At 37.8% G+C, this 26,707-nt stretch overlaps 1 protein-coding gene across 6 annotated transcripts in view; it reads right to left on the bottom strand.

The window, feature by feature from the left end:
- Window positions 1-574: 574 nt before the first annotated feature.
- The window catches only part of CDKL5 (cyclin dependent kinase like 5), a 129,349-nt gene continuing 103,216 nt past the window's right edge, over window positions 575-26,707 (bottom strand). For 3 of the 6 annotated variants that reach the window (XM_065072046.1, XM_065072067.1, XM_065072057.1), the window contains exons 13-18: window positions 24,087-24,192; window positions 21,899-22,022; window positions 13,817-13,919; window positions 10,278-10,400; window positions 9,098-9,217; window positions 575-7,811 (exon numbers count right to left, since the gene is read on the bottom strand). In XM_065072046.1, the coding sequence (XP_064928118.1) occupies window positions 7,425-7,811; window positions 9,098-9,217; window positions 10,278-10,400; window positions 13,817-13,919; window positions 21,899-22,022; window positions 24,087-24,192 (963 nt within the window). In that variant the 3' untranslated portion in view covers window positions 575-7,424. Of the gene's footprint in view, window positions 7,812-9,097; window positions 9,218-10,277; window positions 10,401-10,463; window positions 10,938-10,975; window positions 11,003-13,816; window positions 13,920-21,898; window positions 22,023-24,086; window positions 24,193-26,707 lie in introns of those variants that run through there. The other 3 variants (XM_065072074.1, XM_065072090.1, XM_065072081.1) reach the window with 3 other exon arrangements.

Here is a 26,707-nt window from a genome sequence, read left to right on the forward strand (position 1 = left end):
TTTTTAAAAACTGCACACAATAACAGAAAACGTCATGGCCAGGACACATTAAAGAGGTACCCACCAAAAACTGTATTGCTGACACCTGAATGTTTGCCTGAAAGAGTCTCACCTTACGTATGGGAATGATGAAAAGCCAACATACTCCCTAAATGGTGGATCTTCTACTGCAGCAAAGATAATTTAAGAGCTGGAGACTTTCAGAGCTTTTCAATTTCTGGGTAATGCCTGCTGTGGGTATTGGTGGGTTGATACTGTTGGAAAGAGGGAATATAAGAGATTCTTGCCCTGAAAGGCACGAAACCCCCCGCAATGTCTGCAATGAGACTCCAAGAATGCTGGGCAACAAGGTGCTTCAGAGCTGTGCTCTGTGCTGCCGTGGAAACGTCAGTCTGGTGGACAGATACAGCTGAACAGATACAGGGGAGTTCACCAGGGCCTGGCAGTGACCTGTGAGGCAGACGAGTCCTCCTGTGGTCCTGGCCCCCTCTGCTCCCCTGAGCCATGCCAACCTACGGGGCGGCGCTCTGCCGATGTGTCAGCAATAAGACGAGCCATTGAGCAATGCCAGTGCTCTAGTGCAAAATCTGCATTTTTATTAAAGACATATTTTGGAAGGCCCATTCAAAAATACATTGTGCTCAGTAAAAATTAACCATTTCCATGCTGATAATTAAGGTTACCACAGGATTTTTTTTTTTTCTCTTTTAGAATATTTACAGCAACAATAGAAATTGTACAGAAGTTAAGAATGGAATACATGCCCAAAAAAAAATTTGGTAAGGTGTACCAACAACATGATACAAAGGGTTGTATACAAACACTTTACAAATGGTTTATTAACTTGCATGAAGTCATCCTTAAATATTCAACACATTTTAAAATTTGTATTCCAGGATTAAAAAGGCTAACACCACATCACATCCCTTCCACAACAGAAAGCATGGTAGATTTAAAAGTTTGTGCGCTTTAGATTTCTAGTAGCTGCTAAAAAACATTGGGGAATCTTATCCATAAATTTAGAAGTTTTGAATACTACCTCCCTAGCCTGTTATTTTTGGAATAGTCTGTACTGGCAGATTGTGAAAAAAAGATCACATTTTTCTAAACATCCTTCTCCTTCCTTCTTCCCAATGACACAAATTCAGAATTCAGTATTTCACAGTGGAGATCTAAGCAGTTCTGGAAGTCCTTAGCAGATTCACCAGATTTTAAAATGCCTGCATAAAATTTCCAAGGAAATGATGGTTTCATGGAAGATTTTTGCTTTTTGTTCCATATAAGCCAAATATATAAAGATGTTACGCCTTTTGATAGACATATCCTTCAGTAGTATGAGTCTAAGATGTGCACTAGCAAAAAAAATAATAAGAAAGAGAAAGTTGAGAGTTACCTACTCTTAAATTTTTGCTTTGTTACTAAGCAGTTAAAAGCTCTGCCATGGAATTTACATGTCAAGAGTTTACACCAAGAGATTCATATCCTATAGGAACCTTGAAGAGCCGCTTCCATCTTGTGCTGTGAACATGCCTTAACGCTGCTCATGGAAAGCTCTAGGACAGCAGTTACTTCACAACGCATCTTACACCTGTACAATTAAGATGCCACCTCACATTTCTCAGTATGGATCCAGAGAAACAATGCCCTGCAAAAACAGAGACTTGGTGGAACCAAGCGCCTGGTAGGCAGCGTGTTTTGGTGGGGGCACAATGAGGTAAAGTATCTCACCCAGATGAAATGGAAAACTAAAATGAAGAAAATCCTGAGCAAGTCTAAGGATAGCTGTTTGAATAAAACAGCAAACAGGGCGGAGTAGTAGATAAGGCCTCTAACTCCCTGATAATCTGCACTAGAGAAACAACAAAGAACAAGGCAACTGCAATATTTGAGAACCACAAGGGGAAGGGCAAGGGAAGACTGCAAAGCAGTGCAAAGGATGGCACTGGGATTCTGGAGAGGGAGCTCGGATGGCTTGGAGGTTTCAGAAGTATATCAGATGAAGGCCCATCAAGATTTTATTACTTGGTTGCTAACAGTACCTAGAGGAAGAATGTTCTTTTATGTCTCTTCAAAATTTGGAGGCAATAATAAACTGAGAACAAACAAACCAAAACTTGGCCACATTCTGCAAGAGAGAGGAGGTAGATTGACTTGCAGAGAAGACAAGAGATGTCTAGAGTCACTCCAAGTCACAAATTCCATGTTCAGACCCTTGGGCCACGTCTTAAGAGTCACTTTAGCCCAGCTGCATATTTCGCGTTACATTCTAGAAGAGCCTGAGAAGCAATCTGATTCAGGGGAATGAAAGAACCCAAAGGCAGCGGGGCTGCTCCTCTCACACTTCTCATGCATCTTCCACTCAGTTTGTCAAAAGCCAACTTCTGCACCAAACAATTGACTGTAGACAAAGTAACAAATAAGCATCCAAGCAGAACTTGGAGCAAGTAACATTGAGACCTAATCCATCAGATGTAGCTGTGCTGTCTCACGCAGTAGCTGTTACAACAATCTGCTGAGAGAAAGGACGACCTACCACAGCTTTTCCCTTCAAATTGAAAGAGGATCTCCTATAAAATTTGCTTGGCTTAATTTTCATGAAATTTACTTCATGATTGCAGAGGAAAAAATCTTTCTTCAGTACAACATCTGAACCAAGTGATGTGTGCAAGCCTTCACTTGCCTGATGAGCCTGAGCATTGATGCACTGCTGCTGTTTGACCATTTGAAAAAGGGGCCAACATCTAGAACTTCCAAGCTGTGTTATATTAAAAGAGTTTAATGAAATTGCTCCCTTTTTAACAAAGGCCAGAAGTTAAATGGCTTTTCTCCTCATTCACTACAAACCCAGTTAATGAATGGTTAATACCATGACACCATTAGAGAGAGCTGTGTAGGGAAAGGCACCTGTTCTTTAATAGTGTGCTGATTTGAAGGTCATTTAAAAATGGTTATATAGGGCACATCACCTTTCCAGTCATCTTCCATGACACTCCTATCTTATTTCAAATGGGGGTCTACTTCCATGAACAACAGCCCAGATGCATGGATTATGATACAAGCCCATTAATAGATGTGTTATGTATGCTAGCTGGAACGGAAAAAAATAAACATTCCTTGCCACCCCATAATTTGCAGTATATTATATATGGCTATCCTTTTCAAACTCATATGCAACTGGGATTCAAATATTCTCCCAGCTCTAGTCTGACAGTGTTCGACACATACAGAATTAATTACATGCAGGTATTTTTGAAGCATGTTTCACTACCAAATCGTCCTCAGACAACAAAAAACTGAAACACAGGCAAAAACCCCAAACACTTCTAGAGCATGACTCCCCTCAAAAGCAGCTGGGTTTTGCCTTGGCAAAACAGTCCTTGCAGGGCTATACAACCCGTGTTCCCTTTCTTATAAGGGAGGTCCACAGCACTGAATTGTCAAGAAGTCACAGCTTCTTCTGGGTGACCGCAGGAGCCTACTCAGCTAATAGCAACAGCAGCTTTTGAAGAAGAAAGAAGTTGGTGTGTATTTTTTTATACCAGTAAGATTCATCTGTTAAAGAGACCTAACTGCAAAGACAAGGAATGGCTAAAAGCCTATCACAGGTCACTGCTTCTTGAAGAATCACTCCAGCTTTGCTCCTGGAAACACGTAGGTGTAGCAGAGAGAAAGGCGACAAGCCTAAGTACAACCTGAGGGTGTCTCGTATATCTGGAAGTTTGAAGCCTGCTTTAACACTGATCTAAAAGAGTATCTGTAAACAGAGTGGCATCAGGACCCACACATTTAGGTGGGTCTGATTTGGTACCAGAAATCAAAGCCTGGTGTCAGTTCCAAGCCCTGTGGGATGGGGCACATTTCAGGAAGAAGGAACCAAATCTGGGATGGCTGACTCTCTGCCAAGAGCTCAGCCCGGTGCTCCATGCTGGCAACCTCTTGGAGGAGCAACAGGTCTTGGACTGCGATAAACGGAGCAAAAAGCACTAAATTAATAACTCTAAGGGACTTATCTGTGGTCAGGTCTGTTGAAAAAAAAATGTTGCTTTAGGTTAACACATTTACATGGCAGTAAAGACAGCTTAAACACACGCAGTTTCATTTAAGATGAGCTTAAGGTGCTTCTTTGTCAGTTAATAAGAGCTCAAGAGCTATAGTAAAAACACACAGACAAGTTTAGGCAGCTTGAGTTCTGCAAAATGACTATAATTCATTTCTGAAACCTAGTTCCTTTTCTATTCACATCATTAATGATGCCACAAGGCAAGAGAGCTTGCCAAATAATAAAATGCAGTTGAACTATGATACTTTATCCTAAGTAAATCTATAGAACATGTAGCACAAGACTCACAGACCAGTGAAGAGGAAAGCTCACACTTACAAAATTGTCTGCTCTGTTAATTCTCTTCCCCTTTATGAAACCAGCAAATCTCAGTCACTATAGTACGACTCCTTTGGAAGCCTTGGCAAAATTACATTAGCAATAATCTAAATATTGGGAAGTTAGACCAGGTTAAAAATAAACACTTTATCCCAGCACCAGCTGGCCGAGCTGCTGGAAGTTCTTTCCAACAGAAGGAAGAATATACTACACACGTTCAACACAATTTAGTATGCAACTGAAATCTACTACAGTTTGTTGAATGTGAGAAGAAAATGCAGTATGAAGTAGAAACAACTTTCTGTAAATATGGGCCACCAAATACTTGAACATTCTTTGGGTCACCCTTGAAGCTTTGCTAACTACTTTAAACAGCTATATGTACAGTCAGAGATTACCCTGATTTAACGGGTACTGAGAAAAAAAATCCTTTGGAAACACTTTTCCTTGCTAGAAACCAGAACAGCCACATACAGCCCAGCATCACCATCCCCAGCGTGAAGCTCTTACCAGCAAGCTAAAAGTCTTGCAGAAGCAAAAGGATACATATCCACAAAGTACAGGAGAGTGGTCTGAACACTCCCTCATTCAAATCGCACTGCGTAGAGCCCCACTCTCGGACACAGCTTTTGTGAGGGGCTTCAGTGGCATCAGCCCATTTCAAAGCAGAGACCAGGACTAACCTAGCGGAGATCGACTGGTGAATCCAAAAGAGATTGATTAAAATAGGCTGCTAAACTCTGAGAGTGATGACTAGTAAATATCACAATGTCCTTCCTGGATGCCCACTGAACTTATCAAAAACTGGATACCCTTTCATGTCTACTGTATTTATATACGCTATATATATGATATATCAACACGGTATATATCATATATATCTAGATACCATACATCATATATATCTATAGAAATTCACATGCATATTTCTTGCAGGCAACTGACAAAGAAAGAATAATTTTTTTGTAATTTTTCAAATTGACTAGACTGACTTTTAGTCCTGGACAAACCTGATGCAACATCCTTCCATACTGTACTTTCTGACAAAGATTTTAGAGTAGTGGTGCCAAATTTGCCGTTGTTAGAACTTTGGTATGACCCGAGAGGTACCGAACAGCATGTCCAGTTTGCATTGTTATCCAAGTAGGAAGTTCAGCTCTTACTGCCTGGCTGCTTCTGTTAACTACATCTATGGCTAAATCATCGAATTTACATTCAGGTTAATCTCTTTTTGGAAAAGACAACGTATTTGCAAGTACAAGTGTCTTATGAGGACAGCAGCTAGAAAACAAACTATGCTGCAGAGTAACGAGGGAGTTGAACTAATGTGTTTAAAAAGGAAAGATTGTATTGTTCTGACACTACAGGCCCGACTCTCCTCTTATTGCACAAAGTTTAGACTGACAACTCTTTTGACTCCTACTGGCTCCCCTTCAATTTAGTTTGCCAGTAGCAACAGAGGAATCAGGTTGGGTATTTGCTACACTCGACATTCACCAACGTAAAGGCAGTTTTAACAATGTTGTACAGGAGACTGGAGCCCAAAATCTAGTATTTTGCTGAGACTGGTAACGGAACTGTGTACGGGAATATTCGGATAATAAGACCTAAGGAGAAACCCAGCTGCATGGCAACCTTCTCCCTCAATATCCAAATATCAGATTTGTAGCTTTAAATACATCCTGAAATATAATAAAAAGTGCAAGAATAGTTTAAATTTAAATACAGTGTTTATCTTATTAGTTAATAGATTGCTAAACAAGATGTAAAATATACATATGCATAAAAGCTTATACCATGATCTGAAGTGCCATGCTATGCGTGTCAAAAGTTTGGCATTTCACTTGCAATTCATGCTATGTTTCTTTGGTTTTCACCCCTGCTATTAAGTGGAAGAGCACCTGCTTTAGCTTGTAGTCATGGGACACTTTATCTTTTTAGAGGAAACAAAAAATTGGTACTGGGGCTCTGTGCTCTTGATGCAGATGCTGAAATCCCATTAATATTACTAGGAAAGCTAAGGACACAGGGGAGAACACACCACGTTTAGATTACTGTACAGTTCTGCAGTCTCTTACATGTAGCCAATACTTCCAACAAAATAGCCCCTAATAAAGCTTAGAATTGAATGTTGTCTTTTGTTTGTTACCAGTAATGCCTATAATACTGGGCTGTCATAGCTGAGCAAGATTCATACTGTTACAGTCACATTTATATCCACATTCAACTTCCTTTTATTAGAAGTATAATACTGCACTTTATATCACAAATGTATAAAAATATGGCAGATAGTGTCATAACAATACTTTTCTTTTAAATGAGTATATTTAAAAAACAGACAGTTATTTTCCATTTATATATATATATTTATATATAGAATAAAATACTCCTGATGCAATATATAAATGTTACTGTTAGGTTTTTATAGAAACTACTGTAGCTGTTGCACTGCTTCACAATGTTTCAAACAGCTCAAAATAACTTTACATTATAACATAAAAGATATGATTATAACAGTACGATATTAGGTCATCATAAATAAATATTACAAATCCTATCAAATATGGAAGTTTAAAAAACAAATTTAAGACATACAATTTAACTTTAAACCCTTAACTGGGATACACTTTTATCACATAAACCCCACTGTTTTAACTAGGCAGCAAAAAATGTAGTAAGGGCATAGGTCTAGACATGAATGTTTTCACCCTTATAAGTGCCAATACATACCAGAAGTCTCCCAGCTTTCAGACAGAGATGTGCACGAAGCTGGAATGTAACGTGAGAGAAAACAGCAATGCATTTTTCTCCCTGACCGGCACACTCTGCCTGGCATTCAGCGACATTTCTGACGACCGGTAATTCATAATTCAACTTGTTCTCCTGTATAATCCCTGACTCTCACTGTGGTGCCAAACAGCGTAGCTCCACATGTACATATTGCACACCTTTATAAAGCTGAAAATGCAAGTCTTACCATCACCAGAACCACCACTGCTCCCCTACGCTGATCTCCACCTCGACTGGCCTATCTCCCGGACTGCAACTACAAGGCTGTCTCTTTCAGATCATTCAGGTTTGGCATTCGCGACCGGTTTGTCCGGTTATACGTGTGCCCGTTCTGTCCGCTCTTGGCCGGCAGCTGGTCAGAGTAGGGAGGCCCATCGCTGGCGCTCCGGTTCACTGGGGAGACGTGCCAGGTGGGTTCCAGCTGGCTCGGGAGCTGCAGCGTCGGCCGGCTTTTCGGCTGAGGCTCTTGCCGCACGTTGCTGCTGCCGCTGCTGGAGCTTTGACTCATGGGGTGAATTCGCACTTCAGAAAAAGAAGCTTTGGCTGGCTGACTGGGTAAGGGCTGGAAGCGAGGCTCAGCAGGGACAGGGTGATTCGAAGAGGAGAGGTGTAAGAGCTTTCGGAGAGATTTTAATGGCTGGTTCTGAAAGACACGTGGAAAAGCACTTGACCTTCTGCTCACCACCGTATCAGACTTCCTATAACACAACTGTCATATCCTAAACTGAGTTTCTTGTACTTCAGAGGACTTCTTAGCTTTCAATTTGTATTAATTTGGAATATTTCCTTCCGAGCTATGACTACACAGCTGAGAAAATGTCTTCTCATTATGACTCAATCTATTAGCTACCTAAAAAGATGGAACCTTTTCCACACCAGAAAAAAAAATTGTTTCCATCAACCTTGCTACCTATGAAAACGGAGTCATAGACAATTGCATTAGCTGCCCATCTGTCACTAATCCTTCTGTTCACTTTGGAACCTCAGCCACATTTCATGAGGCACAGACATCAGAAATACATAGCTCCTAAAAACGTTCTGAACATCAGTTAGGGGTTAGAGAGTCTTGTGTAATCATCTGCACGGAAATAAGGGCTGGCAGAACTCAGCAGTTACATATTTTGTTTGCCAGCAGCTGGGTGATCCGCTGCTCTAGTCCCTCAGAACTGCTTTAACTGGTGAGCTGGTCGAAGGAAAATGGAGACATGGGGTTATTGAAATGGCTAGCAAGAGCCTGGGGAAGTCTCTGAGTACACAGAGTGGTATGAAAACAACCTCATTAAATTCCACAGCTCACAGAGCAACTTGCTTCTTCAAACACTGCAGCTGCAACAAACAGTTTTCGTCAGTTTTCAGTGTTGTAATGGCAACAGAGCATTGCACTGAAGCTCCCTCCCAAACCCTGCCCCCAAGCTCATTTTAGAACTGGAGAAAATAAGCTTGCATTAGTCCAGTGCTATGCTCCAATAATGTAGACTGCTTAAACTGCAGCCTGTGCCAGCTGAGGTACAGCTGCACCATGACGTGGTTGTGATGCTCTGGTGATCCCAGCAAGTACCAAACCGTGCCAAGCAGCAGTGAGCCCTCAGCGTGCACCAGTCCTGGCAGAGCCAACTTCAGGGCTTTCCTACAGTGCTGCAAAGCTACCACAGACACGCACTGAAGCATCGCTTGCCTCTAAAACATAACCAATATTTTGAAAGGCTCCAAGACCAACACAGGGACATCGTCTCTCTTTTCCTTGTCATTCATATCTAGATTTTCAAAGAATTACACAGGACTACAGGCACATGATTTTTTTACATTCAATGCGCAGGGAATGAGGAGGCTGGGAAATAACGTCAGATGCAATTTTTCTATTCACCAGAGAAAAAGCTGTCAAGATACCTCAGTGATGTTAAAACACAGGGAACTGATAATGCCACTTACATGAGGCTGGATTTCTGTCATCTTCTCAGGATGCCAATCCTTCTGCCTGCTGCTCTGGTGATTAGAAGAATGAATGGCTTTCTGTAATGCCAAGAGATCCTGACCATCACTGCTAGGCATCTGCAACAAAATATTAAATACTTGTTTCCTTATATATTCTTAAGGATAGCTGTAAATAATTTCCCCCAGTTAATTACAAAAAACGCAAGTGAAGCCCATTACTGCAGCAGAATTGCAATGACCTTTCAATATCTTTCCCCATAGTAAGAGCAAGTGGCTGTGGATATCATGCAGATTTGCTAAATATACCCTTAGCCCTTAAAGCATTCACATGCTGTTAGTGTTATTTGCTGTAAGAGAGAGCAGTTAAACAAGGCTTTAATAAAAAATAAAAATTAAACAAAAAAAATGTTGAGCCTCTTCTTCATTTAAGAAGCGTTCCATACTGCAGTTAAGACCATGGATCAGTTCTATAAATTTGTTCCTGAGTGAAGCAGACCAAAGTTTCTCTCAACTGATGTCTGGCTGATTTTGCGATCACAAACCCAAGAGTTTTTCCTTTCCCTTTCTCCTTCTCCACAAATATCCCACACTAAAGCAAAAAATAAGAAACTCTCCAATCTTCTCCTCCTAACAAGCTGAAAATCTAACAAAATTTAACCTATTTTTAATGCAAGCTGTGTTTTATAATGAACAATTAGGACAAACAAAAATACAACAGAGGCGTGAGCTAAAATTTAGTTTTCAGATGATCTGTTGTTAATATTTGATTAATTAAATATATATATATAAAGGATCAGTTGCATAAAAAAAAAGTATTACCAATACAGCTATAAAACAAACCAGGTTATTTATTTTCCTGATTGAAATGGAATGAGACAGTGTAAATTTTAAACATACATGATTTCACAACTATTTTCCTCCTTCAGTCTTAGTCCCAGGGCTCATTCTCTCGGGAACTTGCATGTTACATTTTCCGCATATCAAATACTAAAAAAAATGTAGGCACAATCTATTTCAACAGAACTGCCAATTTTACCTAAATTTATCGAACTGGCCCAAGATACTTAACTGGCATGAAGAGAAAGTGATCCCATGAAAATAAAACACATGCTGCTGTAGTCAGTAAAACAAGTTTACTGGAGCATTTTACAGTGCTACTGTACTTAAAAAATAATACCATGGGTAGAGGGACTACAGGAAGCTTTTTCAAAGAAGAACTATGCTTTAAATTATTCTTTGAATTAAAAAGAGGAAAGAGGGATTTCTTGATTCTTGGATTCTCCCCGTTGGTTGATTCTGTCTGCAATATAAGATACAAAAACTAAATGCATAGTATTTCAAGAGATCTGTCCTTACTATATATATATATATATGTATATTCTTTTTTTTTAAATTCTGACAATATATGGTATCAATCCTATAATTTGCTTTGGGAAAATACAATAGTGAGTGAATGAAAAATGCATATGGAACAAATTCAAAGACCTCAATGCATAAAAAGCATGTAAAAATAAATCAGTATACCAGTTCTTACAGGCATGTTCATTAGGAATGCAGAGTGTGTCTCAAAGCCTTTTGGAAACAACTGGTAGGTCTTGTTGACTTTACTGAGCTTTGGATCAAATGCTGTAATACTGGCAATCATTTGTTACTTATGATAATGACCTAAAGTGGTATGACATTTCTTGTTTTTATATAAATAAAAAACAAAGATACACCAGCAATATTAGCAATTGGTTTTAGAATGAGCAGTTGATAGTTAGCTTTAGAAGAAATAAAAGTATCTTACTTGTAACTTGTCAAAAGAGCTAGGGCTCCGGGATGAATTATTTCAGTTCTGACAAAAATATGCCTTCAATTACTTCATGTATTGCAAGGGCATTGGCTGTTTTATTTTAATTTCTGTAACACAACCAATGAGCATACCAATGGTTGCATAAACAAACAGAACTATCAAGTCTTAAAATTATGAATGGGACTACTTGTCACCTCCTCAGGTACTAACAAGCACAGGACATATACACTGTATCTAGTATTATTCTGCCTATCAAAAGAAAGCTTTATAATACAATTTAATGGTTACATGACTACAGAGAAAGATGGTTGTACTACCAAAAGCATGGTTTTCAAACAGCTTTCTCAGCTTCTAGATTAACGAACCACAGTCACTAATCAGCATAACTTCTTTAGGAACTTCACAGGTAGAAGAATTTCCTGTTTGAAGTTCAGTAAGTCAAAAAGGAAGCAAAGCATCACTAGGAGAAATGCTCACCCGCAACTGTTTTTCCAGAGCATATAATTTCTTCAGACCCACAGCTTGCAGTATGTGCCAAAATCTGCAAAACTCGGCCTCTTCTGAAGATAGCTGCCTACTGACACTGTGCACAACCCTCATCAATATCACATTGTTTGGTGGCAGATGGCAGAAAACACTGTGACTCTTTTGCTACCTTACTAAAAGACTCCAGATAAGACAGATGAAAAGGAGAATGGGTAAGAACAGCTCCACAAAAGCAATATTGCAAAGAATTCTCATAGCAGGCAATAACGATTGTCATCCCATGGGGAACTGCACCTGGAGAACTCCAGGGAGAATGATGAATGGGAACAACTCTGCAGGAGGAAGTGTCAGGAATTGGGATCAGATCTGGGCTATTAGAGATTTTGAGAATGCCATTATTAAGATGTCTTCAATGTAATTTCAGATGGTTTTTATTACTCTTATGATGATCACCAGCAAAATGAGACTTGCCAGAGGACAGCAGAAGTAAACAGTAGCTAGCAGATGTGCTATTATCACTCTCTTAACAAACATTTTATGACATGCTTCTCAGGACTGTGACCATTCTCTGGTCTAATTTGTTATTTGCTGCAGAAAGTCTGTGTCAGAGTAAATAAGTGGAATTACATACTTCTGGGACTCCAAAATAATTTTAAGCCTCAGAAAAAAACTTCAGTAGTCACAAGCTATATGTTAGATTTTTAATATGAATTCATAGAAAACATTATTCATGTAGTTGAAGAGCTAATCTTACAGTGCTGTTAACAGCTTTTACTACTGAAGTCAAACTCAGTGCTGAACTGAAGGTAATAATTATTTTTTGTGCTGGAAGATCCTAATAAACATCATAATGTTCATTAGGTGGATGTCCTCGACTAACAGACAAAAAAGAACAAAGAACAGTGCCTGAACCACACACTTGTACACACATTGGTGGGTACAGCCTATCCCTAGATACTGTCCTGGACAATGTATAAACCTGCCTTGTCTTGTCATCAGTAGATGTCTTTGGTAGCTATAGACCAAGGTACTTGTGATTTAGATGTTTGGGAATGCGCCAGATTTTGAGATGCAACACAATCCAGTCTATATTTACTTTGCACAGTTTAATCTGGAAGTAGTTGATACACCATCTATCAGCTGGTCTTTTGAAGTGTTCCTTGCCACCATGCCTGAATAGCTGGAATCACAGTAGAGCACAACAGTGCAAATCTAATACCTGGAACCACGAGCCCTACATGTGCTATTTTTTCATGGATGTTTTGACATCAAATAAGCCCAGAATTACAATCCCGGTATTTTGTTCAGCTGTGTGATGCTAATGGTCATATTTGAACTGGGTACACGTATTGTGATATCAGGATGAACAAGTTCAGAAGGAGAGGTAGATGCCACTCCTCTAAAAGCTGCCCGGCAGGAAGGTGAGATGCATTTTTGAGTGCTACTGAACACACACATGCACATGTTCCACACAGTTCAAAGAAACAAACAAACTGAAAGTCTGATAATTTTCAACAGATCAGACCTCTACCAATAACCAGTCATGCCACCTCACTCTATGACAATAGATATTTTGATTCAGTTACTCCCCTTCTCCTGGAGTGAGCATGATTTAAACCATTCGGAGAACCTTCAAAACTATAACTGCAGTTACACTTACAGAGACATCACAACTTTATGTAAATGAGTATTTTACTGTTTCTGGAACTGTCATTCGAGAATGAGACGATGTTTCATGACTTCCATTCTTAGGGAAATTTTAATTATAAAACTCTGTGAAATGTTAATATAGCACTGCTCTCTGACAAAAGAAAGTTCTTTCTCCCTCCCAAAAACTAGAAGAAAATGTAAAAAAATGTATAAAAGACACTGAAGGCTTTTACCAAACAACAAAAGCCACAATCCATTCCCCCAGTAAAACATAAAATGTCAAGAGTGATTAAGACACATCCTCCTTATTCCCACTGCACAGTGCAGCAAGAAGAGGGAGGCTGTTTTCAAGACACTGCCAAGAAAAAGACTGGACAGAATTCTCATTTATAACAGTTTGGTCTCCTCCTAATGGGTGTCTGAGATTATTCAGGCTCTGAGGACACACAATAATGCATTTGCTATTCTTGGAGTGATATTACCATACCCCACAAAAGAATTTGCCACAACATCAGCTTAAAACCTGCATCAAAACTGGCTCTCAAAGGGTCTGAATGAAAACAAAAATGCACAAGACTAGTAGGTGAAGAAATATTTGAAAAAGCAGATAAATAAACCTTGAAGAGGGAAAGAATTTAATTTTCATATAGTGAAGAGATAAAATAAAAGAACAAATAGATACCTGGGGGCACGATCACAAATAATACACAGGAATGGTACTAATCTAGCATGTTAAAATGGCATAACTCAAAACTGATAAACATATTTAGGGTTTGCATACTTACGGTTTGAGATTTCTTCTTTTTCTTTTTTATTGCCCTGAAAAAACCTTGCTTTTCTTTCTCCTTGAGCTGTTCTGAGTGACTGCTAAGATTTTCAGGACTTTTCCTAAACATGAAATAAGGTATTGTAAGAGAGACTTTATTTTGATATTATGTAATTTCTGTGTAATAATGAGATCTTATGCCAAAGAATGCAAATTATTGATTAAAGCAAAAAGATCCTTAATGTTTTAGCATTAATTGGTTCAAGGGTTACTATGCAAATACTGGATAAATAGTCTTACTAAATGGGATAGGAGGAACACAGTGTTAGGGGAAAATGTTTAGCTCAAATCAGTGAATAGTTGTTTAGGGAAAAGGAAAGCATGCATTTTGATTTTATTTTAGCCAGAATATTAAAACAAAAATATCTCACACAAGGTCTTCTAGGAAAATGAAAATCAGATCTGAGAGAACATACAAATGGTGATGAGATATAAAACCACAGGTCTAGTTTATCCAATGCTTGCTGGAGAACCAAGAGTTGGGAAGTTCAGCAGGGAGAACCGATTTCAATTGAACTTCCTGACCTTTGCTGACATGGTTCCAAATTTATCACCAGGGAAGCTGGGGATCTACTGTTGTCTAGTTCCACTTTAAAACTTCACTTAGTTTGTTCTGTGTGGGTGAGACAGGGCTGGCAAAAGATGACCCAAAAGTGGAACAGGTGACTTGCCTGAAGACTGAATTTCCACCTTTTAACTTGTCCACACAGTTGAATTAGCTACTGCTGATAAATGGCATGTTACTTCAAGTATACACATTAAACTACATATGCAAAGTACTGCTATGGGGTAAAACGATGGTTTACATAAGACATTGGTGAGATATGATTGAATGCAGTTCTAGTGCTCTTTAAAATAGTTTGGAAATTGGAAATGGTGCAGGAAAGTGTCACAGAAATAATTTCAGAGATAGAAAGAATTGCTTACATTAAAAAGCCAAGAGATTTCAGCCTCTTTAGTATCTTAAAAAACACAGCCTCACCAGCTTCAACATATAGTTTCCTTGATTGTGGCGCACAAGTACTTATCCAGGAAGAAATTACAGAGTACTAGAAGGATTTCTAAAGTAAAGGGCAAAGCCATAACAAGAACAAGTGGGTGGATGATGACGCCAGAGAAGTCATATTAGAAATAAGGCACCGATTTTAACCATGAGAATCATTAACCATCAGAACAAACACCTTAGTGAAGAAGTGGATTTCCCATCTTTGACATTTCAAATCAGGACCTCATACTCTTCTGGGAGACACACATTCGTCAGATAAGTTACTGAGCCTGGGCCCCGGAGAATAGATGATATCCAATGGCAACTACCATAACAGAAAATCATACTGGATGACTTAGTAGTCCCTTTTCACTTTTAAATTGTATGAAAACAAAAATGAAATTATTCCACTCTCTTGATGGAAAACCTGGAGGAAAGCCACAGTTCTAAGGGCTCTGGATGACAATCAGGAGCAGCTTGCCTTGGAGCAACTGTAATGTAGCAACACGGAACTCTCTGCTATAGTTATCTTTGGCTTCTAATTCTAGCATTAAATGCTATGCTATCAGCTGGTGATTCAGCTGCTACTACATACATGCCAAGCTATTTTTTTTTCCCCAAGCAAAAATCCCCAAAACACATAATTGGGATAGGAATCACTGGAGTCATCCTCCTTATTGATTAGAGTACCTTCACTCTGACAGGTGGTTTCATCAATTCCTCAGTTTCCACATAAAACCACCTCAAGCTTGAAGTGCTACCTGGTTCTAAATAAAAATACATACAGTGTTTAAACACTGTAATAAAGCGCAATTGTTGAGTAAGAGAACGGGCCCAGACCAAAGATTTCTAGGCAGAGAGGATGGTGGAAATTTTCCTAGTTTAGATTTTTGGAACTTACATCTAAATACAGGAAACACATTCAGGTCACAACAACATAGATTTAACATGAAAATTACAATGCTACAGGAAAAATCTCTAGTTGAACATAATTATCAGATTTATAACACACATTTAAAATATATCGGATTGCTAAGGATTCCTGTTTCTGTCAGGTCCCCGTATTCGGTTCCACTGTGTAACAGCAGTAAGGCAGTCTTTTATTAGGACCAAGGAGAAAGCCTGAGAGAAAAGACTACTGACAGCCTTACAGATTTGATGAACTCACAAGACTGACTTAACACAGAGAAACATCTACCAAATTATTTACTATATGATTTTTACTTAATTTGCTAGAAAAGCTGGAGGAAAGCATGTACCTCAAATATCCTGCTTGTACTATGCAAGTCATGTGAATGATGCTGAGAATCCTTCAGAGCCTTTCCCCAAAGGAGCTCCTGTGCATCCACATCTGCATATTTACCCCAAGCCACAGCCCCAGTACAAATCATCAACCTCGTGACTAGGTTGGCTGCTGAGAAACCACCGTCATGTCATAAGAAGTCCTCATATAATTACTCTAATCCTTTAAAATTTTTCAATGTTTTACTCTGGCTTTTCTGTTTCAAGGTCTATTTCAAAATGGAGATGCTGTGTTTTTAAAGGTAAACTTAATCTCCAGAATAAAGCTTGGGACAATTTTTGCCACGCTTCTAGAGAAAGATTCACCCAAGTGTAATTCTTTTCTTTGGCCCAGTGAACCTGGATGAGAAACCCGCTCTCTAAAGCAGACAAGCAGAGAAGTGAAATTCTGCACCATCAATTCCTCTTTATGGCTATAGTGACTGGAGAAGAAAAATAAGGGACTGGGAAGTCTGCTCATTTTCAAACTGCTTGCCCCAAAGCCAGTGGTTTTATACTGACTGGTTTATGTCATTAACTCCTATGACTCATGTCGCAGTACAGTTGTCTGAAAAAGCATTGACCTTGAAAAGTAACTGCTTCAGAACACATGCTCATTACGTGAAGAGAGTGAACATATATAGCATTATAGCAGGAAGCTTCAACACCAGGATTTTGCACTGAGTAAAAATAGAGCAGAACATTTTGATCGATGAGATGAGACACTGGGATATTTTAGGCATCCCAAAAGACGATTTTCAGTCAGTGGGCAGTACAGGAAAAATTAGGATTATCAGAAAAAAATCTGTATGGTATAGTAGTTCAACACTAAACTCTTACAATATAACTCCAAGTATCTTGGTATTCTGCACAAAGCATCAGCTCTTGAAAACAGTTACACCAGAATGTGTTACACAGTGTCTCTTCCACTAGCAAGTAAACCCAGCCCTAGAGGAGAGTCCCCACCCAGAGAGCTCATCGTCCAGCAGAAACCACAGCAAAACATGCTGCGCTTTATTTTATGTTTGTGTGCCCTTCACATGCCTAGGACATATAACGTAGATCACATTGGTTCTTCTGATCAGAGACATTTGGAAAAAGCATAGGTATAAAAAGAAATTCTGTGATTATCAGCAACATATACTGCCCCATGGCAGGAAAGGTGTCCAACTTCATGCAGGTACAATGAGGTGTAGCAGCAAACATGCGTGGGGCAAGCAGACTGATGTGCTTTAACATTAACTAAAAAGAATAACTATGAAGCATGCTGCTCTCACGCTGCCATAGATTCGTACTGCAGACAGCATTCGGGGGGTGAGGGGGGGGCAATTCCTCATGCTAGTTTGAGTCATTCTTCAGCAACCCTAATCTCAGCAGGCAGCTTGGCTTGGAAATCCTCTTTAACTGCCAGTGTACTACTCCCTTTATGAAACCGCTCACAATTAAACAATAAGGGTTTTGTGTAATGAAGAAGTTACTGAAATCTCTGAAGTTTTCTTCGGAACCTAAATGAACAAATGTTAATTCTCCAAGTTAGCTTTTGGCTTTGCTTCAAATAAAACCCTTGGCAGTTAGAGAGTTACCACAAACAACATAAAGAAAATGTCAGAAACTAGTGAAGCACCTCAAATAGATGGTTTACTTAAGGTAAGAATCTCAATCCCACAGGTTGAAGCCCATACTAAAACTTCTTGGTCTAATAGCCTGACATTGAAAGCTTAAAAATCAAAGATCAAATCTGAACTTTGCTTGGAGCTACTATTTTTTTCCTCTTAAAGTGTGGAAAAAGAGGATTTTTAACTGGAATAAACCCCAGATCTACATTATTATATAAAGAATATCACCTAGAAGCCGTTAACGCCACTAGATCACCATACACACATATGCATATAGATACACATATATTTTACATTCTTCACCCCTCCCTCCCCTGGTATCGTTCAACATTAGTAACCATAAAAATTTGGAAGAGGTTGGTTTTGTAAACTTCTGAAGCATATACTTCAGTAGGCTTATTTTTTGGACAGAATATTGATGACTACATATTCTGGAAAGCTTCCTTGCAAATAGAGACTGCATCATCTCATTTTTAGTACAAAACAAAAGCATTGATGACAGGGGAAGGGTCAGGGAAGAGGCACCAGTTACTAGAAGAGACTAGTAGGGAGGTTCAGATGTTGCCAAATAGATGAATAAAGCAAATATATTGGATGACAATATGTATGCGAGAGTGTAGTGCAGGAAATGTCAGAGAGAAAGCTACACTGTTAGAAAAGTGAACATCTTCAAGCTGTGCAGAGCAGATGCCTAAAGCCTCAACCAGTGTAACAAATACAGGTGACTTTTAAGCTTTCAAGTTTGTAATTTCCTAGTATTTTTCCAAATTCAAGAATGCTGTAAATGAACTGGACAGTATTTACAAGGCAGCAACAGCTGTACTGCAGACACAGCTGTACAAGCCCAAAACTAGCTTGGCTCAGATCTTGGTAACCTTAAAGTTTCAGGAACAGTATGACTACCTTCTTACACTGATACAGTGATGTTACAGCCAGTCATGTCATGTTTACAAAACACTGTACTATTTTGGAGTTTTGAAAATTAATGGTACGTAGATAATTGTAAGCCTTTGACACTCCTAACAGTAGGATGTTCTTTTTTTTGTTCTTGAATGAAAGTTTGTGTGTGTTTATTACTATTATACAGATATACAAATAATAATAAATATTATATATATATAGATTTCCTCTTTTTATTGTTTTTGCAGGAAGGTACGATGCATGCTGTAGAATATATGACAAGCTGTTTGTCATAAAAAGAATACATTTAAATGGACAACAAAGCTTTCCAGAACCCCCCAGATATCTTGCAAGCAATGGATGCACACACTTCCAGTATCATGTGAGATAGAAAGTACTGCATGTTGGAATTTATTCCAAAGAGATATTTAGAACTATAACAATGACAAAGGTAACTCAAGCCAAAATTTTGGCAGACTGGCAGAACAAGGTTAAGCATCTTGCCTATACCTACTGATTTTGCCCAGCTCAAGACAAAGCTCATACAAGTGAAAGAAAATAAAACATCCACTCTGGTATCAAAAAGGAAAAATCGAAAAAGTTCACGGTCATTTACAGGAAAATAAACCCTGGCAAAGAAAATATTTTCTAGAAGAGGAAAAAATTGCCTTTTTTTCAAATCAAGTTGCCTGAAGTTCAGAAATGATCTAGTAGTTGAAGAGTAAAACCTGATGACAAAAGTCGAGTTTATAACATCTTTATTTTTAAAGAGGCAGGACAGCAGGGACGGAGTGAAGAAATGCACACAAAGACAAGGGAACATCTGTGACAATTCAGTCTAGCAACCATTCACAAAATCTTTGACAGAAGAAAAGCAACACAAAGCAATAGTATGAGAGCAGCAATATTTTACAGTTGTGGCAAGTCGAGGTGGAATACATGTCACTCATAATTTGAGACGAATTGTCATGCACCATTTACGTATGTCAGTCAAACATCAAATATTTACTTCATCATAAAATTGATGTAAGCAGAATCACATTCCATTAGAGCTTCCGACATTTTCATAGGCATTTACACAACTTCTATACAGAAAATTAAGTAGAGGAACATAGACTCTACATCACTCAGGAATCTGATTAAGCTGCATTTATGGCACAGAAGAATTTTGCAACAACATTAGACCATTGCCAGGACAACTTGCACAGAGTTAACATGTAGAGCTGGGCAGGAAACATTTCAGGAAAATAGGGAGTAGGAAAAGCAAAGAGCAACACATGCCAAAACAGCAGTAACTTGGTGTTGTGGGCACTGCCATTCCTCCTGTTCCGCAAGAAGAAATACATGTTCTGTGGGTTCTTCTCTCAAAGGAGTTGTTCCACTTTGTGAAAATATCTGAGTACATTAATTGGAGCAAGGACTTAAATCTAACTGTCTCAAAGTTAATGAAGGGCTTTATTCACTGGGCCATATTCAGCATCTCTGCGGTCTTTTCACTATTTCAACAGCTTCAAAAGAATATATTGAGGGAAACAGAGAATGTGCTCCAGAAAAACCTCTAACTTCTGGTTCAGGGCGCTCACTTGTTAGATCTAAAATCGTGGTTCAAGTCTCTGGTTTAAATAATGAAGAACAAAGGCCCTGCACTCAAGTTCCTCACATTCAAAAAAATAATGCTGACCTCAGAATATTTGTTATTTTGAGTGTATCTGTGGTTTTGACTGGCAATTCCATCCTGGAAGTGAAGTATCTTCCCAATAAACAGTTGGTGTCCCTTTGAAAAGTTTTGGTTTTGATAATTTGGCATTGGAAAAAAAATACTTTAGTAAAAAGATTCCCAACCAGCTCTAATTACATAGGCTACTATTTCAGTTCAGACTTAAAATGACATTACACGTTTCTTTGCAGTGACCACGTAACAAGAGGTAATATATTGCTGAATGATATATATATAAAGCAAAACAAGATTCCCATTGGCTTGTGTTATAGGCAAGATAAAAAGATTCAGATATGAAGGACAACAAAATTTGTAAAAGGGTTCAACAGTAGGAATAAATACCTTATTTAGCCACATAAGTCACAACATAAGTACCATCTTTTTTACATAAATGACTGCATTCCTCAGCTAACTTCAAGAAAATGGATGTAGGTGGAGCTACTGGAGGACAGGAAGCAGACTCTAGTCAGCCAGGGCAAGTGACAAGGGTTCTGGAGTGAACATCTTCTATTACTGACACGGGTATATAACCTGAACACAAGCTGAAATACCAGCTGCTTCCCTTCCCCACCCCTCACCCCCCTTTCTTATTTAAGCAGATAATTCACAGGTTGTTCATGTGAAAACACATTAAGTCAACAAACCACTGAAAGAGTTCTTTAGATAGCATGATTTTATCGCACTTTCAGAGAGCAGTGTTTCAGATAGTGGGATGGAGCATAGTTGAACCATGCAAATGCAAACAGTCCTTTCCTCCCACCAATCCTCTGGAGCTCCATTTGCTTATTTTTATTGTGTGCTTTATGTGACTGAGCAAAATAGAAGATTAAGAGTATTTTAGAGCTGAACAGCTCTCAGAGCAACAAAATTAAGATAGTTCCCTTTAAGTCCTGCAAAGCTACACATACGCTGTCATTCTATTAGTGTAATTATACTTAATTGTTCTATGTTATATAATGGAGCCATGTGACGCTTTTAATCTTTTAAAATCAATATACAACACTAAGATGTTGCTTAGTCCGTTTTCCCATAGAATGTACTCATTTCCTTCTGTGGTGCGTAAGCAAAAAGAGCAGCAGTCCCCATTGTAGAGCAAATATTATATTCTTCATTAATACAGTCCTATTTTATATATGGAAACACGCATTTTGATTTTTTTTTTCCCGTTTGTCTGACAATTCATGCTTCTGGAATCCACAAAAAAAAGCTACGGCCTTGCTATCCATACTATATGCACACAAGCACTTTGTATTATCTTTAACTGAAGATTAAGAGTGGAAAAAAAAAATCAGGAAAGACTGGACAAAAGTATATAATCTTTAATGCATTCAGTGTGATAGTGTAACGAAATATTTCTTGATGCTCAAAAAGGGACAGCAAACATGCAATGTTATGACAAGTTTAGTCAGAGGAAGCAATGAAACATGTATAGACAATCGCAAATTTGGAAAAAAAACTTAAATGTTTTTTTTCCCCCTCCTGTTAAAACTCTTTTTTTTTTTCCCTGCCATTCTCTACACATCTGTGTAAATAACAACTCACCAGGTGTCAAAGGTGGTTTGTCTCTTTGAGTGGTTTGCCACCGTGCTGCTGTCTGCTGGTAACACAGAGGCTCTGTTTGACACATTGTTTTCTATGTACGTACTGTCTGGACGCGGAGATGGAACTGAACAGAGAAACAGCAAACAATATACACTGAGCTCTGCCGAAAATCACATCTTTCAGTTGTCTGCTTCCTCTCTACCTCTTTCACAGAAACAAGACAGTAAAGACACAGTTGTACTTTATATATGACCGAAAAAAAAAAAAAAAGCTGTTTTATGATACTTGCAAGGTAACATTGGTTGTAAAAAGAGAACATTATCAGAACTTGGGTAAGCTGTTACTAGATTTGAGAACATTTCTATCTGTAAGGAGTCACAAGTGCCATTAATATTTAAAACCAACAAATAGAATAAAAGGTTAGAATACAATTATTAAAGACACAAACCACTACAGTTTACACTTTGCCTTCACTTAGACCTGAAAAGAAACAGTACTCATCCTGAAAGAAATTACTTTAGATTTTAATATAATTAAGAGATTATTTGCTAAAAATGAAAGGATCAAAATCAGATATTACTTATTTTTCAAACAGATGTACTGTGGTTTTGAACATAGGTTATACAGATCTAGAACATAAATTTATTAGAATCATGAATATCACCAGAAATACCTGCACTGGACTAAGAATTGATGATACACTAGTTGCAGCATTCCTACAGCATCACACTATGCCATTTATCAAAACTAGATCTAATTTTTTGTTCAAGCTGTAGTAGAAATGTACATGCTAACAACCTCTGTGTTAAGTCAGGACTTAAGAATTGCTTTAATATGAATTTACTTTCTTCACAGTAACTTTTTCTTTTAATTGTTTGCCTATACTATTATTGATGTATTATTTAAATATAGCATAGTTTTTCCAGTGCAATCATGAAGTCTGTGAACTAAAATATAGTTGTTTCAAAGATATAATTAAAGAAGAAGAAACCTCTAGTTTATGATAAGGAATTGAATGCAAACCCAGACCTACAGTTTACTTAGCACGTGACTTACGGAAAGTCACTCTTCCCTGGACCTTCTGTTTCACTATGTATAAAGAAGAAAGATAATCCATGTCCAATTTTAGGAGTGTTTAAGGATCAGTAAAAGCACCACAGGACTGAGGATTCTTAGGGATTCTCTGTTGCACGTGCTACAAAATCTTACATTCTAAAGCATTGCTCAAAACAGTACAAGCTTGGATATTGCTCACAGGTTTTAATATTACAATGGGATACTTAGAAGGATTGGCAGATTTTAACATGTCTAAATCAGGTCATCAGCCAGCTGATCAACCTGAAGAGGATTAGAGAGAGATTTGTGACTCCACTTAAGGTTATTAGGTGACTCATAATCTACTTTTAGCTGATTGGGACTTCTTAAGGTTCAGGGGAGCCCCACAAACGTCCTAATGCTTGCACAACTGTAATTAGCTTCTTATCACCTTTGTCTTTTTTGAGAGGCTAAACCCAGGTTTAGCCATGAGGCACCTGCTAGAAATCACCATCTTTTGTGTACTGTAATAGAACAATATCTGTCTGTGTGTATACACATAGACACACACACAAACACATATCCATCCATCCATACATATGCACATACACAGTTCTGTGTTGTTATTTATTCTGAATTGCGATGATGTAAGTGTGCTTCTGCTTGTAGGAAACCCTGATCTTTAGTAATTCTGAACAAGATAAATGAATATAGGTTTGGAGCAATGAAAAACTCGCATTACAGTTTCATGCACCACAATATGTCAATGTGTTACAAGCACAAAGGTGTTCGGATATAATGTTAATAAGAATTTAAAATATGAATTAAACTATTAATTCACTATTTACTCTGGTAATAATTATTTACTTTGTTCAACTCCCCATGATAATTATCTTCTGTTTTAAAAGGTACTCCACTGGAAATACTTTTCAGTCTAAGTGAGTTACCATTTTGAAACAGATAATATGATACTACTACAGTTGGTGCAGACAACATAGCAGGTCAACCTAGTCTCTGAAAGTGGGGTAACTACTCTTTTTCCAATACATTTTTTTAGTTGTTCATGTTAGTTCTCTGTATTAATTTCCACTACTTAATTTATATTCCTTGTTAAAATTCTTGTTTAATTTTGAAAGATCCACCATAAAATTACCTCTGTAAAAGCTGCCAACTCTTCTCGGAACAGGGTCATTATACAGAATTCTATTTTCCTTAGAAGATGCTCCATCTTCTGTGTGTGGATCATGATATGCTCCACCCTAAACAAAAGTAAAATCAACTATTTAAAATGAAAGACTATAAACTGATTTGCAGTTTTTAACCATCATAGATAAGCAAGAAACCCCAAACCATTTTCCTTTCATGTTATTAATAACTGCCAATATCAAATCACAGACTATGTAATCAATAATTATTTGGTTTTGCTGTCTGCTTGCTTTTTCCACAATGGCATTAACAAAATTTTGCCTCTTAGTTGTAATTTTAAAGACTTGACCATGATTCAGACTCTCAAATTTTTGCTGTGATTGAAATGCAGTTGTAACATCTTTGGTGGATCTTTTACTGGATGCCTTGTTGAATTAATTTCTGATGAAATATGGTCACTCTGCTACTGGTAAATTTTAAAAAGCAAACAGGAAATGCATATAATTTGTGACAATTGCAACACCAAAGCACTATCTCTTATCAGCTGTTATACAGTAGCAGTAGAGGTACCAACAGTCACAAAATCTACTGTATGCAAAATAAGAGGTAGTCCCTGAACTAAGAAATGTATAAGCTAAATAATAAAGTCAGACAGGATAGCAAAAACAATATAATTACCTCTAATTAACTCTGTTTTCCTGAATACAGTACTTCCTGGAAGGTACAGTACTTCAAGTAAAAGCTTAAGTACACTCTTCGAAACATCCATGTGCATGTAATGTGCCACCAAATATGACTTAATGCCACTCTTAAATGAACTAGATGCTGCAATTTTTCCCACAGCATGGACCAACCAGATAAAATTCACTGGTGTCTACAAGACCCCACAGGAAACTGTACTGAAACCCCTATATGAATTTAAATCTAGAATGCCCAAGGACAACAGAAGTTAAAAAAACAAAACCACAAAAAACCCCAATGAGAACTAAAAATTGGGATTCCAGTTCACTATACCAGTGATTTGCAAAATCTATTTTGCCTTTTAGTAATAAAGATCTGGCCTCACTGTCACAGATAAAACAACCCTTGAAACTGTGCCAAGACAAAAAATGGAGCTAAAACAAGGCTTTAAATCACAGCTTGATTCTTCTAAAAATTTGCAGGAGGCTGAAGCATTTGATTAAGTTACTAGTTGTGTAAGATACCTCTGCTTAGCAGTTAAGTTACAAAAATGAGACAGTAATAGCAGCTTGTACTTGATTTTCTTCTGCTTGCCCCCTTTTGTGTATGTTCAATTTAAAATAAAAAGGAACCCTTGAAACAGAAGTGTTGTACGGAGACTGGAAAAGCCGCAAAACTAACAGTGAATGCAAGTCCTTTTTTCTTTTTTTTCAAGCAAGATTTAAAGCCTAGCAAACAAAGAATGTTTTTCTTTAAAAAGACTTGGTAGAGCTAAAGAGAAAATCAATGAGAAAAGACAAACATGGAAGTGAGGAAACTTCACAAAATAGGAGCACAGAGAGAGAACCAGTAGAACTGAATGGAAAAAAGTGATACGAAAACAAGAAAGAATCTTTGAGAACACTTAGGTTATTCCTGATTTTTTTTAGCTCAGTAATCCTGAGGGAAGTTAAGTTTTCTGACTTCTAATGCAGAATGTAGCAGAAGAAAAGAAAAAAGGATAGGAAGAAGCCAAAGAATGATTTCATTGTGAAATGTCTCTACAAGGCATACGATTGAGAATTTAATTCTGATTTGTTGTTGAAAGTACTAGAAACAAAAACAGCTTTGTGAATTTACAAACTTGCCATCCATTTCAGAAGGATATTTTTCTTTTCAGACTTCTGATGGTTGAAGTACAGATTTTAAAACATTACCTGAAGGCATAGGTTTAAAAACACTGACCATAAGAGATAAAGGCAAGTTCTTTACAAATCACTAGGCATTCCAAAACAAACCAAAATGAACAAAAACATAAGCGTTAAGATACACACCAATATTTCTAATTAAAATAAAATGTTGTCAACCATTTGTCGAAAGATAAAGAATGACCTAATAAAAGCAATCTGCCTCTACACACTACGAAATAAAATAACTTATCAAATTAACATCTGCTATATAATGCAGAAAAAGATCCTAATGCTCTGAAGAAAACAAGATAGCATGCGTTTTTATTATCAAAACCTCAAATGTTGATGTTATTGCCCTTCTACAGTAACATCTTGAAGAATAATTAACATTTAACTTGACTGAAATAAGAGAAAAATGACTACGCAAAGAAAAAAAGAACTGATTTTGAAATGGAGCTGCTGTAATCCATTCTAAGGAGCTTTAAAAATTATTATGACATTGTATTTCTCCTATTTTGATGAGATCTTTACTCATGGTTGAACACACATAATCCTGAATGGAGATGTGGTAAGTGTGAAGAAATGTATAATGCTCTTTTTTCCCTACTGGACTGAAAAGGCAACCACTACCTGAAAACTCTTTTATGGTACTCGTACACCACTATCAAGTCAGCTCCGCGTATTTCTTACATAAACTAAGTAGGCAGAGTTTTTAAGTCTCTCACAGTAAATAATAATTTTTAGACCTTAATATTTGCAGCTCTTTGACTTCCTTCAA

Source organism: Columba livia, chromosome 1 (assembly GCF_036013475.1).
Source record: "Columba livia isolate bColLiv1 breed racing homer chromosome 1, bColLiv1.pat.W.v2, whole genome shotgun sequence".
NCBI classification, from domain to species: domain Eukaryota; kingdom Metazoa; phylum Chordata; class Aves; order Columbiformes; family Columbidae; genus Columba; species Columba livia.